This window comes from Aegilops tauschii, chromosome 5 (genome assembly GCF_002575655.3).
Source record: "Aegilops tauschii subsp. strangulata cultivar AL8/78 chromosome 5, Aet v6.0, whole genome shotgun sequence".
NCBI lineage: Eukaryota > Viridiplantae > Streptophyta > Magnoliopsida > Poales > Poaceae > Aegilops > Aegilops tauschii.
The window spans coordinates 438,691,109-438,708,601 of record NC_053039.3 but is presented as its reverse complement, the minus strand read 5'-3'; the positions used below and the strand labels follow the sequence as shown (position 1 = coordinate 438,708,601).

General features: G+C 51.8%; 1 protein-coding gene across 1 annotated transcript; it reads right to left on the bottom strand.

Annotated features, from left to right (window-relative positions):
• LOC141022422 (protein FAR1-RELATED SEQUENCE 5-like) lies at nucleotides 1-2,913 on the bottom strand. The gene is made up of 4 exons (XM_073498665.1): nucleotides 2,772-2,913; nucleotides 2,632-2,673; nucleotides 2,413-2,538; nucleotides 1-2,328 (listed from the first exon to the last, which is right to left on the bottom strand). Exons 1-4 carry the CDS (start codon nucleotides 2,886-2,888, stop codon nucleotides 115-117), a joined length of 2,499 nt encoding a protein of 832 aa, XP_073354766.1. The 5' UTR covers nucleotides 2,889-2,913; the 3' UTR covers nucleotides 1-114.
• Nucleotides 2,914-17,493: the final 14,580 nt, after the last annotated feature.

Sequence of the window (17,493 nt, the reverse complement as noted above, 5' to 3'; positions counted from 1 at the left end):
TAATTGAAGCAAGTGTTCTACTCTTGTTCCTTCTCCACTTTTCTGCACATGATAAAAGACAAGCTAAGTTAATGAATGATACAAAATTTAATAATCCACAATGCATACAAACACTTACTTCTGATTTAGTTTGCATTTCTTGCTACGTCTAGTGTGTCCTATCAATTTGCAAGCGCCGCACCGGGTTTTCAACTCATCAAAAGAGAGTGGTCTACCATTTTTCGAGACAGGGCGGCTCTCATCTACCTTTGTTGCACCTTTGCTTGACACTTTCATAGGATCTTTAACCTCAATCATGTTGCCTTCACCATCGTCCACATATTCAACTGCACACTTACTGATGTCATTTGTTTGCTTCAACAAAGTTTCCTGTAGCAGATCATACTCATGACTCTTAGCTATCACAGCCTTCAAACTCTCCTGTAACTGATCCCACAAAGCAGGGTGTTTGCATGCCGCATGCATAGCTTCAGCCGCTAACACACTGACCTGGCTATATTTCATTCTTTCCCCGGTCCCAGTCCAACCAAATCCCAACAGATCGCTTGTGCGCCTCGCGGGCAGTCCCAACCTTGCTTCTTTCATGAACCGAACAAGAACTAAACACTTTGGTATTTCAGATATGTTCAAGTGCTTCAGTACATGGAATATGTGCTTGCAAGGTAGACCCTTTCGAATCATTTTTCTGCAGCTGCACCTTATAGTTTCTGCGGAATTTACTGGTGTATACTCCACCCAAAAACGACACTTCCGGTTATTCTTCCAGGCCACGATGTACTGCTGTGATCCGTCTCCCAGCTTAATTTCTACAATCTCCATGCCGTCAATTTTTTTAAGATCATCTTGCAACATATAGAAGTTTGCTGGAGTGAAGACGTGAGAAGCAGCTATCTCAAGTTCCCTCGAGCTAGTAACTGGCACCGGTAAACTCTCTGAGGCCGTGCAGTCATCTCGCACCTCGTTTTCACGGATACGCACAACGGCGTTCTCATAGTGCAAAATCATATCCACCAGGGTCATTTCACCGTCTAGGTGGAGGTGAAGGCATGAGTTCAGGCTTTCACTCCGCTGGTTGCTTTTCATGCCAAGCCAAAACCCCTCTGTTAGATAAGCCGCGGCCCACAGTCTCCTCTTCTTATACATCCGCCTCAACCATGTTACAGTTTTTTCCGACTGCCATCTTTTGGAAAATGCGTGCCATCTCTCCTCAAACGTGGCCGTGGACGTGCTGTAGTACAGAAGAGTTCGGAACTCCTTCAAGGACTTGTGACTGAGGTGAATCTTCATATTTTTCTCTATGTGCCACGTACATATACGGTGCCACACGTCTGGCAAGACTTCGCGAATTGCCTTGATCATCGCAGCGTCGGCGTCTGTGATAACACTCTTAGGCATCTTTTGACACATGGACCTCAAAAAAGTCTGCAGAAGCCACACGTATGTCTCCTCGGTCTCGTCCGAAACTATGGCACAACCAAAAACAGTGGTCTTCCGGTGATTGTTAAGACCAACAAAAGGTATGAATGGCATACCATAGCGGTTCATCTTATACGTGCTGTCAAATACAAGCACGTCGCCGAAGTCCTCATAGTCATGACGAGACTGGGAGTCGCACCAGAACATCCTATTCAAATGTCCTTCCTTATCTAGCTTATACTTGAAAAAGAAGCTAGGATCCCTCTGTTTCCTACTGGCCATGATGCCTATGGCTGTGGCAGCATCACCTTTTGAAAGCAGCTTCCTCTTCTCCTTGGCGCAAAGGTTGTATATTTCACGCCTGGTAAAACCAACACCGCCGTACCATACATGTTTGCTGATGAAGCAATCCATCATGTCATGAATTCTAATCCCTGCAGCTCCCATGGACATTATCTCATGCTTCTGGTACTCTTTGATTTTTCTGTGGGACCAAAGAAAAGGTACCTCGTCCGGTCCTGCCAACATATGGCTATGCTTGTCCTCAAAACTTTCAACATACCAAACCCCACGCTTTTGGTCAAGCTTGACGGTCAGGTGCGCTTCACAAAAGCAGCGTGTCTCGGCTCTGAGCCTACGTCTGTGTCCTTCCCCGGTTAGCAACTTGCTGTCACGTTTCCCTTGTCTCGAACAAACAAACCGCCTATAACGCATATGACGTGACTCCGTTTTGCTATACCTGACCTTATTCTTTCTAATGCTGAAACCATTATCTCTAGCATAGCTGTTGTAGAAATCATACGCAGCATCGTGAGACGTAAAGGTCATTTCCATTATCTGCATGAACATATCCCTCTTATCATCTGCACTGGCAGTATCTTGGACATTCTTTGCCCCATCATCTTGTGTCACCTACACAATCAAACCACAGACATGAAAACAATTTTCTATGGTTTAACATTACTTACTTCCATAGAACATTGATTACACACATACCTCACTCATGATGACCGACGACTCGGACTCCCCAAAATCAGGTGCATCTAATGATTCGTCGTTAAGGCCTGTCTCCGCGTCGGATTCACCGTAATAGTCGTACGCATTATGACATTCGGAAATGAACTGAAAAATACAACACAAATACATAATTACTTATCATATAATATTCCAGAAGAAATTCAATTTGCATGCCAACAATTTTTTTCACTTACGTACCTGACTAATGTAATCTTCATTCGAGAGCTCCGAGTTGTTTTCCTGATCATCATCAAGCTCATCGATCTATAAATTTTCAACACAAAGATTTAATGTTGTCGGATGCCACCAAAAAATTACAACATGACAATGCCACTCACATTAAGATCGTCCCATTCGTTCCCATTCTCTGACCGATCTTCACGATCTGAATTTTCATCATCTGACCAATCTTCTATCCAGTCTTTCATTAGTTCTCCAAACTCCATGTCTACCATGATATCAGTTAACTCCTCGTCCGCCATTTCCTACAACCAATAATATGTATCATCACATGTGCAAACATTATCAATGATGAAATATACAACACATAGCACACGATCACATATGTTATGTAAACAAGCGCAACCGAGGCCGTTCAGATCTGCCAAACTTAGTAAGGAAGATGGCCACGGCACCCGTCGTGATCACTTTCAATCGCGAGGAACTGCACGATCTCAAAACCTAGCTAGATCTGTGATTACCTCTGCCGCCGGATACCTAGGTTAGCCGCCACATCAAATAACGATACTGGTGGTGCGCACAGCCGACGGCAACCGACGCTACGTGAACCCAGATCACGAGGAGCAGCACTACCGGAACAAGATCCACGATCGCATGCGCCGCCGGGTAGCTAGGTTACCCGCCCCGCTAGGTTAACCACTACCACTGGCGTGGCGGCAGTTCGTTCGATGTTGCCGCGAGCGAGACTAGAGGGGGGACGCGGGATGCGGTACCTGTGCGCGCTCGTTGGAGATTCACGACGTTGTCGCGCCCGCTGTCCGACGAGATCGCCGGCGACGAGATAGCCGCCGCTGGAGATCTACTACGTGACTTATGAAGCTGTGTCAATGCTCGCGAGATTGATGGAGCTGCTCGCGTGAATGATTGGATTCGGCAGGTCTTACGTGGACGTGGGGTCGTGTGATGTTTTTTTTCGGACCAGGGTACTGTACGTATACGGTCTGGGTTATACAGGGCTAGACAGGGCTTGGATCTGGACTACGGCGGGCCAAGAAAAAAACAAACTCGCGGGGACAAAAATACCTCTCCGAAATTAGGTTAGGGGGGAGCACCGGAGCAGGGCTCGGTTTCGTGATCGCCGACAACATGTCTTTCTCTTGTCACCGGTTGGCTGCAGTTCGTAGCAATGGTTGTAGGAAAAACACCAGCACTTGCAGCTTTGCGCGTGTATGGTTGTAGCTTGTGCAAGACACGGTGGTAGCATTGTCCGACGAAAAAGGCATGAATGGTTGCAGCTCCCATGAGCATAGCTGTAGCAGCACCGATTCCAGTCGCCGGTCACCGCCATGAATGGTGGTAACAATCGATGTCACCGGTATTAGCTTCCCGGGAGACGGTTGCATCTTTTTTCTTTGGTCACCGGTGCGCGCAGCACCACGGGTTGCAGCTCCATGCACCATCATTATAGCTTTTTCAGAATACTGTTGTAGCTTTTTTCTTTGGTCGCCGGTCGCAGCTCGCCGTCGCGCCCCAGCCCAGCATCGAGCATTTGCTGGTTGCAGCAAAACTCTCGCCAATTGCAGCAAAAAATTTGTTGGTTCCAGCAACTTGGAGATTGATCGCCACCATGAATGTAGCAATTTTCATCGTTGGTTTTAGCAAATCCAGTGCCGGTTCTAGCAAAAACAACATGCCGTCGTTGCTTTTGGCCAGTTGTAGCAAAAAAGATGGACGGTTCCAGCATTCGGTGTGGTTGGTTGTGGCAACAAAGTTTGCCGGTTGTAGCTCCCACCCTGGCCGGCTCCAGCACCGGTGGTGCGCAGCTTGTAGCACCCCCCTTGGCTTGGCACCCGCGCCAGCAATGGCCGAATCCAATGCCGGTGGTGGGGTGGCGCCTGGTTGCTAGGACAGCCTGCGGCCAAGTCACGGCACCGGTTTGGCCATGAACAAGCGGCGAGGAGGTGTCCCCGTGGAGAAGAGGGAACAAAGGAGAGAAGGGGATCGCGTCCACTGCGGAGGAGTGGAGGAGACTATGCGTGAAAGATAAGGCCGACGTCAGTGCATGGACCCACCCGCCTACGTGGACGGAGTGGCGGTGGACTGGAACGAGAAGATGAAAGACAACGACACGACACGACGTGAGCGTGCTGGGGAATGCATGTGGTCTTTTGGGAGTTTTAGGTTGGGAGACCGAAGTTAACAAGGGTTTGGGCCTCTTGTGCTGGGTTGTGCAATGAACACTAGGCCCAAAGAAAACCTTTAAAAATAACACTAAAGAAAAATTCCCACGGCCCGTGCCCGAGCCTTGGGGGCCTAGGGTGTGGCTCCCCCTCTGCTTTCACTTCACACCAAAACTACACCTAGTGGCTTAGCGGATCAAGAAAGTAGCATAGCCAACTCACACATTATGAGAGGATTTACAACATGCAGGGCGGGGGCATAAGGATTCTAGGCTGCATGCGTCAAGATTCGAAAACCTGTAGTAATGTGTTTAGGGTTTGCATGCATCTTTTGGTGCAGCTTTCGGCAAATACTTCACTGCCCATTCACTCCACCAGTCATGTTTTTTCTTTTGACTCCTAAATATGAATTTAATATATCCTTTGAACTCAAAGTCTATATTTTGTTTCCATACTTATCTTCCTTGTGACGAGAGTTTTGAAGCAAGACCACCCTTGAATATGTTTCGACACGTTTTTAAAAAGTTCACTATATTTCAACTAGTAAAACTTGATAGGAATAAATGATAAATTTACCAAGTTTCAAAATATCAAGATAAAATCCTAAACCCTAAGACCTAATCCCTAAACCCTAAATCATAAAAGCAAATCAAACTTGTTAAAACTGGATAAAAACTTAATATTATGACTATCAAGTTTAAATATCTGGAACTTAGTAAACTTTTAAAATGATGTGTGAGTATTCCCCACGAGCTAAGGGCGAGACATAGCCTCATAGCCTCGTGTACGCGAAAGGAGGGACCGTTGGTTTACTTAGAGATAACTCTATTATATACTATTGTGCAATAATTTTGTCTCTTACCTCTACCGCGATATCAGGGCTTGCTATTATCCGTGACTCTGATGAACGGAATAAGGAGAAATAAAGTGCAAAGTTGAGAGGAAAGCTATGCCGAAAGCCGGTGACAGTAGGTTAGTACAGTAGCCGGAATCAAGCATCTGAGGGAGACTGCGGTGCAGTCATTAAAAGTCATGCACCAGTCTATATATCCTTAATAACCGAAGTAACCTCACAAGTCAGATGGGACCGAAGTTGGACAATATATCCTTGATGCGGTGGTAGTCGGTCATGGTGTTATTAGGGCGGAACGCCCACATAATGTGTTCACAAGATATATGTAATGATGTTTAATAGTGCCATGTTGATCCATCTAATTTATATCCCAACTTGTGTACATAGCTGCAGGTGAAACCTTAGCTCCGGCTTATTCCTTTATAATTTTTCTACTATGCGGCGTTGGTTGGGAAACCACCGGAATAGTTTGAGATAAGAATAACTTGCAGACATTTTTTCACCAAGCTTAATTCGCTTCTTGGATTTGAAGAATCCTAGGGCCTCTAGGGAAGAAGGCTATACCTACATCCGAAACCAGATTGAAGGTAATAATACAATTATATGGCATGGATTACTCATTGCACACAATTCACAAAAATACATCATGTGCGATAATGGTCTCTATAACACACAGTTAGTGCGAGTGAACCTCGTGGTATGTTGCTCAAATGGTTAAGTGTGCAATGACAGACTTGCACAAGCAGTTAGTCTGAGTGAATCATGTGGATGGTGTGCACATGGTTCACTGAAAGCAACCATGTGCGACGAGTTGCTTCATACTCATCGCACAAAATCCTCACAACTGAATCGTGTGTGATGTCCCTCACACGATTTACAAAAAATAAATTTGTTATGTACATGTTGTCATCCTACCGTACGTGGACCCATAAATCTAATAATGTGCACGACCCATAAACCTAATCATGTGCCCACCACAGTTTCGTCTTCTCCCACCTTCGTCATGTGTTCCCTGTGGTACACCTAGCCTCCTTACCTCCGCGTACATGCGTTGATGAGCCGACAAGCTGTTGACGTCCGCTTTCCTGCACACCTCGCTACGGCTTTCCGCACCTTCGATCTTCTAAAAGCCTCAGTGTCCATCTTGATCTTGTAAAAAATTCAATAGTCCTCGACACCCTAAACAAACCTAATGGGTCCATCGGTACCCCTCACGGGAGGGGGAGGGGCATTGGGGTGCACCAGGTTAGTTCTAGTTGGGAGCATAGATTTTGTCCAAAAAAAGTTCATTCAAACGTATCACATGAGATATAGTTTCGAAGATATTGACGCAAGAAACAAAATGGCGAAAAAGCTTCATAATTTAGATGCAAGTCACAAGGCCACTAATACCCTATGTGGTACGGTGGGATATAAGAGTGGGCACGGAGGCTTCTATCAAAAGATATCGCTATCGCTACGCTCATATCTCCCTTCCCTACATGAGGAAAGGTTAGAGCTATTCGCTATGATCTAGATTACCTTTTTTTGCTTTCTCGTACATGTGCGTATATCAGTGAAATGGGGTTGAAAAAAGAGAAGGTTCTAGAAAATATTTTAATTTTAAAAAATGAATCTAGAAATAAAAGCACAAACCACCTATCCCATTGGACGTGGAGAGAAAATATCACAAAAACTCCCACACCGTCCCAAAGGGATGGAAAATGTTATGCTGTGATCCAAATTCAAGTATAAAGATGAAGGCTAACTTCCGATGAGCGAGTGGAGCAAGGCTCGTCGCCGGTAGGCTTGGCCCGAAGCGGTACACATAGGTCGCCAGTAGGCTTGGCCTGAAGCAGTACAGTATTGACGCAGGTCACATATGTTATATATAACCTTCGTAAGCTGCCGCATAGGATACGCTGATCAGTTGTAAATCCTGACGTTTGTAACCTCACCTCGATTGCCCGTGGTTTTTCCCTTTCGAGTTGGAGGGTTTTTTCGTAGTTCCTGTGTTGATTTCCTTCTTCATCGTTTGATTTGCCTGTCTATCTCGAACAGAAAGTAACTTTTGCATTTTGCCGGAGGAGATGGAAAGTAAAATGGGTATCCTTAAGGCATGGGTTCCACTTGTCCTCGGATTGATGAAAAACTTTTGCACTGGGTATCAAGGCATGTACAATGCTGATATTATAACAATTCCGGATAATTGCTAATTTGGAAGAGAAAAAAGTGAAAAAATAAATTGACTACTTTAAATAAGAGATATCTTTTGGTGACATGATAAAACAATTCTACTTCTTGCGCAAGTTGTCATCTCTTAGTTATACTTTTCTGCTAAATCAGCAATAATTAATATTATTTGTCGCTAATTTAGTATAACTTTATAGTAAATCAGCGATAATTAATATGAATTTAAGGCAGTACAATAATCCATAAAAATTTAGAAGTTAATCTAAGTACAACCTAAGATATTCTATTGTACATCATGTCTTTTGTCTTCTTAAATGACATGCAAAGCATAAGTTAAGACGTGTGGATGAGATGCAAGGCATCCTGTCCTTTAACTATTGATTTTTGAGGTCTAAGAGCAACTCCAACGCGTCGAACCATGTCGTACGCACGCATTTGTTTGGGTCGGCGCGGACAGAAAAGTCGGCCCAACGTGTCGACCCAAACGGATGCGCGTTCGCTTTTCGTCCGCCTGTCGACCCATTTTCGGCCCAACTTTAAGCCTCATTTGCGTCGGCACGGACACAAAACGAACGCGCATGCGCCCGCCTACTCCTCCCCCTGGCGTGCTAGTCGGTGCACATTGTCCATCCTCTCCCACCCCATATCAATAGCAAACCCTCGCCCGCCTCCGCCGCGTCGCTGCCCATTTCCGGTGACTCTGCCAATAGCCGGTGCCGGCACACCTTCCCCCAACGCCGCCACCTCCCACATCGCCACCACCACTGTCTTGCCGCCGGGGCACCGAAGCTTCCGACCCCAACCACCCGACGCCACCGCGAGCAGGAACCGCCTCGCCACCCCGGCCAGCTCCTTTGTCCTGACGCCGGCACCCTCGTAGGACGCTGCCACGGTCATCGGACGCCTACAGGCCAGCCACCTGGTCTAAGGGAGGTGCGTGTCTCTTCACCGGCCAGCTCCTTCATCGACGGCCACAAACTGTTCGATAGTTTGCCAAGGTACAAAATAGACTCCGCCGACGAGTTTTTTTTTCCACAATTTCCTTTGCGACTCCGATGATTCCTCGTCCGATAATGAGGAGGAGATCTTGGCTGCCGAGTTAGTCCATCACCACTTTAATAGCTAGCGGCCGTTGTTCCGTGGCTCGATCCCAGGGCACCTTTCGGCGTTGAATCGCTACCGAGAGAGTGACCATTTCCATCTTTGGAAGGACTACTTTGACACAACCAACTCGCTGCTCAACCATCAGAAATTCCGGCGGCGTTTTCGTATGAGTAGGCATGTTTTCAACCGTATCAGAGAGGGGATGGTTGGATACGATAACTATTTCGAGTGCAAAGAGGATGCCCTTGGAAAGATTGGCTTCTCATCTTATCAGAAATGCACTGCAGCCATCCGGATGCTTGCATACGAAGTGCCCGGTAATCTCATTGATGAGTACATCCATATGAGCGAGTCTACATGCCTAGTGAAAGGATCGAAATAGTTGACTAGAGGGGGGTGAATAGGCAACTAACAATTGTTAGCTTTTCTTTACCAATTTAAACTTTGCATCAAAGTAGGTTGTCTAGATATGCAACTAGGTGAGCAACCTATATGATGCAACAACAACAAGCACACAAGAAAGCAAGGGATACAACACAAAATAAGCTTGCACAAGTAAAGGTAAGAGATAACCAAGAGTGGACCCGGTGAAGACGAGGATGTGTTACCGAAGTTCCTTCCCTTTGAGAGGAAGTACGTCTCTGTCGGAGTAATGGGCCACGGGTAGGCTAACCTGAGCCCCTGAGCCTTTCAAGACAACGGGGCTGGCAGCGCCCCTCGAGGCGTCAAGACGAGGTGCCGCCTTCTGGTGACCGGCTGGAGGAATAGCCGGCTGCCCGTAGAAGGCCGAGTTCCAGAAGCCGGCGTCAAGACAAGCCGACTCCTAGTGGGCGGCTTCTAGAGAAGCCGGCCCCTAGCAGTTGGCCCGTGGCGCCTACGAAACCTGCGCCCTCATCAAGAAAGATAAGACAGGGAGTGGCCACAGTATAGCCCATCCCTCCCAAATCCAGGGATGGGTGTGGCCACAGTGCACCGTACCAGCGAAGATCTCCGCCCGGCGCGGCACTGTTGCCACTCCACCCCTGACGTCATCACAAGCAGGCGGAGGCCTGCTCCCACGACGGCCTGTCGGTACCGACCAAAGACGACTGGCCCCACCGATCAGCGAGAGCCCGGAGGACGGCTAGAGCCCCACCAGTCGGATCCGAGGGAGGTCGGTCCCCAGCAGTCGGCCCGCCCCTTCCTCGGGGCCCACTCGCCATTAACCAGACAAGACACGGAGTGGCTACAGTAATCGCCCGCCGGGCGGCGGGGCTGTAGCCACGCTCCCCTGACCGAGCCGGCGTCATTAGCATCACGGCTACAGTGATCAGCAGCCGACAAGACCCGCAAGCGGCGGAGGCGGTCTATCGGCTCCGTACTAGACTAGTCGGCGGGGCCCATCAGGCGGCGGGCCCCAGCAGCCGGTGGAGAAGCCGACCACCAGAGAGACTGACAGCCGGGCCCTACACCCGGCCGGATTACTATTGTACCCCTAGGGGGTAGGCCTATATAAACCCCCCAGGGCACCCATGCAAAGGGTTCCCAACCTGTTAGAACTAGCCCGACCCATAGAGAAAGGAGAGAGCTAGCCTTGCTTTCTTCCCCCTCTAGCAAACAGCTCAAGGAGCACCATTGTACTCACTAATGCCTTAGTGATCATGCGGAGACCCCGCAGAGCAGGACTAGGAGTGTTATCTCCTAGGAGAGCCCCGAACCTGGGTAAAGTGCGCCGGCGTTCGTGTCTGCGCCTTATCCCGCTTCCAGGCACCGGCGACGTTCTACTCGCTCCCACCATGATAAGCCATCCATTGGCATATGTCGTACCCAACCCCCGACATTTGGCGCCCACCGTGGGGCGAGGTGCACCGTCGTCCGGAGACCTGTTCTGGACGGGAAACCTTTTCCTCCCTAGCGAGCGCAGCCAGCCCGGCACGCCAGACGGAGTCTGCGCTGACGCGTTGCATGGCGCGGAGGTCGCCTGCGCGGCGAGCTGCCTCGCTGATCTTGTTGGCGAGGTTTGCCTCTCCGACGAGCCCGCGTCTGACGCGGGCACCGAAGGCCCTGAGAGCCGCCTCGCGAGCCTCCTCGATCAGCTCCACGTCACCAGCGAGCCTGCTGTGGACTTGGAGTCTGTAGGCTCCACCGACCCGATGCTCGTCGACTCCGACACTGCGTCGCTTGACGCGTTCCCCACCAACGTGGTGGTCTATGACGAGCCGCCTCCTCGCGGGAGAGCGGCGGAAGCACCGTCACGGAGGTGCTTGTCATCGGTCACAGCGAGCACTCCGGCGGAGGTGCTCATGACCCGCTCGATGCAGCACCGCAAGACCTGACGGCGCCCATTCCAGAAGATGCCGACGTCGAGATGCTGGAAGCGCGTCGCGCCCAGCTAGTCGAGAGCGCCAAGAAGCTAGCCAACATGAGACGCTTGTCAGAGGCCTACCAGCGCGAGATGGACCGCGCTGTGGGTGGCACGCCGGCTCCTGGTGGGCCTAGCCGCATCGGCACAGTCCAGCAACGCAGCGCGACCATCGCTAGCCTATTCGGGGCAGATCGCCCCATCTACGCCATGCCCGCGGAAAACATACGAGCTTCCCAGGCGGCAGCAGAATAGCTGGACAAGTTTGAGGGCGAAGAACGTCGCTAGATGGTGGAGCGCGTCTAGCGACTCCTCGACGCGGCTGCTGAGCAGCACGAGGCCGGCTGCCATACTGAGGCTCCCAACCGGCAGAATGATGATCCGCCTCTCCGCCGAGATCAAGGTGCGACATCCCGGACGCCAGCTGGTGGCGTCCGCGGAAGAAGAGACAAGGAGCCGGCTGCCAGCCGCAGCCGGACTCGCCTCACCATCGAGCGCGACCAAGACGGCCGCCCAAGAGCAGTAGAATGACGGGATGACTGTCCGCCTCCTCCCCCTCGCAGGGAAAGGCGTGTCTCCCCGCCGCCTGTTGAACACCCGACACTCGGCGACCGCCTTGGCCGCCGAGAAGGAGTTGGAGAGAACGATGCCCGTCACCGGATCGACCGTCTCAACCGATCCCTAGCGCTAGAAGAAGAAGATGAGCTGGGTCCACCTTGTTTTGGCCCCCGCATTCGAGATGAGCCCTTCCCCAAAGGGTTCACGCTCCCGAGAGACACGGCCAAATACACCGGCTCCGTGAAGCCGGATGACTGGCTGGTCGACTACTCCACAGCCGTCAGCATCGCGAACGGCAACAAGCGCGTTGCCGTGAAGTATGTTCTGCTCATGCTCCAGGGCACAGCCCGGACATGGCTGAACAGCCTGAAGCCTCGCAGCATCAACAGCCGGGTCGATTTCACCGAAGCCTTCATCCGCAACTTCACCAGCACATACAAGCGGCCGCCCAAGCCTCGGCAGCTCTCCTTGTGCGTCCAGGGCCCCAACGAGTCGACTCATGACTACCTCACGCGCTGGACCGAGCTCCGCAACTCTTGCGAAGGCGTGCACGAGGTGCAGGCCATCGAGTACTTCATCGCCGGGTGCCGAGAGGGCACCCTTCTCAAGCACAGGCTTCTCTGCGACGAGCCGGCGACCCTCAACGAGCTGCTGATCATAGCAGACAAATACGCCACGGCCGACTCCTCCATGAAGGCAGAGATCCAAGTTGATGCGTCTGGCAAAGTGGCTCCTCCAGCTCCTCGGGCCCCGGCTGGTGACTCCAGTCAGCGTCAGCAACCCAACGACAACAAACGCAAGGCCGCGCAGCCGGTTTCTACAAGCCGGCAGGTGGTGACAGTCAAAGACCAGCAGTCGGAAGGGCAGCCTCCATCCAAGCGCCAGAAGGGCGGCAAGCCTAATTGGCTGCCCACTTTCTCGTATGAGCAGACCCTTGATGCGCCCTACAAGTTCCACAGTGGTGCGAAGCCGTCCAACCACACCACTCGAAAGTGCCATTGGCTCACCAGGATCGCGAAGGGTGACGGCCTTCTGCCTCCTCCACCTGCTGGGCAGCCGCCTCCTCCTCCCCCCTAGCAGCCGGCGGTTCGACCAGTCGGAGCCATACAAGACGAGTATCCTGAAGAGCACGAAGCTTATGTCGTGTTCACCAGCGTGGCCGACGATAAGCACAGCAGACGGCAACGATAGCAAGAAGTGAATGCGGTGGCATCAGAGACCCCCGAGTTCATGCATTGGTCCGAGAAGCCCATCAGCTGGAGTAGAGCCGACCACCCGGAAGAAATGCCCAATCCCGGCTCCTACGCCCTGGTTCTGGATGCCACTTTTGCCACAGAGAGGCGAGCTGCTCGTTTTTCCCGAGTTCTGATAGATGGCGGCAGCAGCATCAACATCCTATACAAGGATATCATGGAGAAGTTAGGAATCAAACAAAGGCAGCTTCAGCCCAGTCGGACTGTATTCCACGGCATAGTCCCTGGCCTTTCCTGCTCACCAATCGGCAAGATCCAGATAGACGTCCTCTTTGGAGACAAAGATCACTTCCGCTGAGAGCTAGTCTGGTTTGAAGTGGTGGACCTTGAGAGCCCATACCATGCACTACTTGGCCGACCTGCCCTGGCCAAGTTCATGGTGGTCCCCCACTATGCTTACCTCAAAATGAAGATGCCAAGTTCCAAGGGAATTCTGACCATAGCAGGGGATTACAAGAAGTCGTCCGCTTGCGCAGCAGATAGCAGCCGGCTGGCCGAGTCCCTTGTGATCCAGGCTGAGAAGCGGCTCCTTGACCGAGTTGTGGCGATGGCAGGCAAGCAGCCAGAAATGTCACCCAACCCCAAGGAGTTGGAAGCCGAGGGCTCGTTCAAGCCGGCCAAAGAGACAAAGAAGATACCCGTGGGCCCGGAGCACCCGGAGAGGTACGCTGTCATAGGTGCAAACCTTGATAGCAAATAGGAAGGCGAGCTCGTCGATTTCCTCCGTGAGAATCGGGACATCTTTGCATGGTCACCTAAAGACATGCCGGGTGTTCCGACGGATTTCGCCGAGCACAAGTTACATGTCCGGTCCGATGCCAAGCCACTCAGGCAGCCCTTGCGCCGCCTGTCATAAGAGAAGAGAAGAGTCGTTGGAGAAGAGATAGCCCGGCTGCTGGCAGCCGGCTTCATCATGGAAGTGTTCTTTCCAGAGTGGCTGGCCAACACAGTCCTTGTGCTGAAGAAAAACAAGCAGTGGCGCATGTGTATTGATTACACCAGCCTCAACAAAGCCTGCCCTAAAGACCCATTTGCTTTGCCGAGAATTGACCAAGTGATAGACTCCACAGCCGGATGCGAGCTGTTGAGTTTTTTGGACGCATACTCAGGGTATCACCAAATCAAGCTGACCCCGGCCGACAGGCTGAAGACCGCCTTCATCACGCCATTTGGAGCCTTCTGTTACTTGACCATGACGTTCGGCTTGAGGAATGCTGGCGCCACATTTCAACATTGCATGCAGAAGTGCCTCCTCAAGCAACTCGGCAGGAACGCCCATGTTTATGTGGACGATGTTGTGGTGAAGACGGAGAAGCGTGGAACGCTGCTAGAAGACCTCAAGGAGACCTTTGAGAACTTGTGCCGATTTCAAATCAAGCTCAACCCGGAGAAATGCGTCTTCGGAGTACCAGTCGGCCAGCTTCTTGGCTTCCTGGTCTCAGAGCGTGGCATAGAGTGCAACCCTATGAAGATCAAGGCCATCGAGAGGATGGAAGTGCCCACCCGACTGCTCGACGTACAAAAGTTCACCGGCTGCTTGGCTTGCATCAGCCATTTCATCAGTCGGGTGGGAGATAAGGCTCTTCCCTTGTACCAGCTCATGAAGAAGACCACTTTTTTCGAGTGGAACGACAAGGAAGATGAAGCTTTTCTCCAGCTCAAGAAGATGTTGACTACTCCACCTGTCCTGGCGGCTCCGACTCCTAAGGAGCCCATGCTCCTTTACATCGCCGCCACCAGCCGGGTGGTCAGCACAGTCATAGTGGTAGAGCGCAAGGAGGAAGGCAAGGCACTACCAGTGCAGAGACCGGTGTATTACCTGAGCGAAGTGTTGTCGGCCTCCAAGCAAAACTACCCCCACTATCAGAAGATGTGCTACGGCGTGCACTTTGCCGCCAAGAAATTGAAGCCGTATTTTCAAGAGCACCCAATCACTGTTGTCTACACTGCCCCGCTTGCCGAGATCATTGGAAGCCGGGATGCCTCAGGCCGAGTGGCTAAATGGGCCATAGAGGTTGCCCCCTATACCATCTACTACCAGCCTCGCACCGCCATCAAGTCACAAGCATTGGCCGACTTCCTCGTCGACTGGGCCGAGACCCAGTACCTGCCGTCGGCGTCGGACTCCACCCATTGGCGGATGCATTTTGATGGTTCCAAGATGCGCACCAGTTTGGGAGCCCGCATCGTCCTCACCTCTCCCAAAGGCGACAAGCTCAGATATGTGCTGCAAATCCATTTTGCCGCCTCCAACAACGTCGCTGAATACGAAGCACTTATTCATGGACTCCGGCTTGTCAAAGAACTCGGCATTCGCCGGATCCTGTGCTATGGTGACTCTGACTTGGTGGTCCAGCAGTCGTCGGGCGACTGGGACGCCAAAGATGCAAACATGGCGAGCTACCGCTTCCTCGTACAGCAACTCAGTGGATACTTTGAAGGGTGCGAGTTTCTCCATGTGCCAAGGAATGACAATGAGCAAGCAGATGCCTTGGCACGAATCGGCTCCACCCGTCAAGCAATACCAACCGGCGTCGCCCTACAACGCCTCCTCAAGCCGTCTGTCAAAGCCGTCGCCAGAGTCGGATTCCATCTTTGTGTCGGCTCCTCCTGAAGCAGCCGGATCCGACTTGAGGACCCCAGCAGCCGGCACGAGGAATCCGGCAGGTGACCCGGGGACTGCAATAGCCGCACCCGGCCCGGGGACTTCAGAACCCGGCTCGGGAACTCCAGCAGTCGGCCCGGGAACTTCATCGACTCAGCGAGCGGCAGCTGACTCCAACCCGCCGCCTCCCGGCCCAACCGCCCTCGTGCAAGTAGCGGTCTTAGCGATCAAAGAAATCGCAGCGCCTTCATGGGCCAAGCCCATCCTCAACTTCCTGGTAAACAAAGAGCTGCCGACTGATGAGATCTCGGTCCGGCAAGTGCAACGCCGGGCAGCAGGATACACCATAGTCAACAGAGAACTTGTGAGGCGTAGTGTCACTGGTGTCTACCAGCGCTACGTAGAGCCGGAGCAAGGCCAAGAAATCCTCAAAGATATTCATGAAGGCGAGTGTGGTCATCACGCGGCTTCAAGAGCACTCGTGGCCAAAGCTTTTCGCCACGGTTTTTTCTGGCCGACTGCTTTAGAAGATGCCAAAGACTTGGTCCAGAAATGCAAAGGGTGCCAGAAGTTCCGCTCCAAGCCACATCAGCCGGCTTCTGCACTCAAGACTATCCCCATTGCCTAGCCCTTTGCTGTCTGGGGCCTGGACATGGTGGGACCATTCAAAACAGCACGAGGTGGCATGACTCATCTGCTTGTTGCAGTGGACAAGTTCACCAAGTGGATAGAAGCAAAACCAATCAAGAAATTGAATGGTCCGACTGCCGTGACTTTCATCTCCGACATCACCATCCGGTATGGCATGCCACACAGCATCATCACCGACAATGGCACGAACTTTGCCAAAGGCGCCTTGGCCCGTTTCTGCGCGACGCAGGGCATCTGACTGGACTTAGCGTCCGTTGCCCATCCGCAGTCAAACGGCCAGGTGGAGCGAGCAAACGGCCTCATTTTGTCCGGCATCAAGCCATGACTGGTCGAGCCTCTGGAGCGTTCGGCTGGCTGCTGGCTCGACGAGCTGCCAGCCGTCCTCTGGAGTTTGCGCACAACTCCGAAAAAGTCAACCGGCTTCACGCCTTTCTTCCTCGTCTACGGTGCCGAAGCCGTCATCCCGACGGACATAGAATTTGGCTCGCCTCGAGTCACCATGTAAACCGAAGAGGAGGCAGAAGAAGCGCGACATGACGGCGTCGATCTGCTGGAAGAGGGCCGGCTGTTGGCACTCAGCCGGTCCAGCATCTACCAACAGAGCCTGCGCCGATACTACAACCGGAAGGTCAAGCCGAGATCTTTCCAAGAGGGAGAGCTTGTGCTCCGGCTGATCCCACGAACAGCCGGCCAACACAAGCTCTCAGCGCCTTGGGAAGGCCCCTTCATCATCAACAAGGTGTTGGGCAATGACTCATACTACCTGATCGACGCTCAGAAGCCTCGAGCGCGCAAGAGGGACGACTCCGGCAAGGAGATGGAGTGCCCATGAAATGCAAATCTCCTCCGAAGATTTTACAGTTAATGCAGTATGTGCCACGCTACCTTTTGTATTAAAGTAGAAGAATTCGGGTCCCCCGAGAAGAACTCAGGGACTGCCCTCTTTTATCTATATGATAAGAATTATGCCTATGAATGTATCATTTCCTTTATGCCGCTTGGCACCGGGTCCGACCAGTCGGCCCGGGGACTCGCCGCCTTATACTATGAAATGCTTCCTGCAGCCCGACAAGTAATGTGTTGGCACTTAGGCAGTCTCCTGCCAAAGCCGCAGCTCGCGGAGCGACTGTCTGGTGGGCAGGAGTAAGGCAGAATGGGTGCCC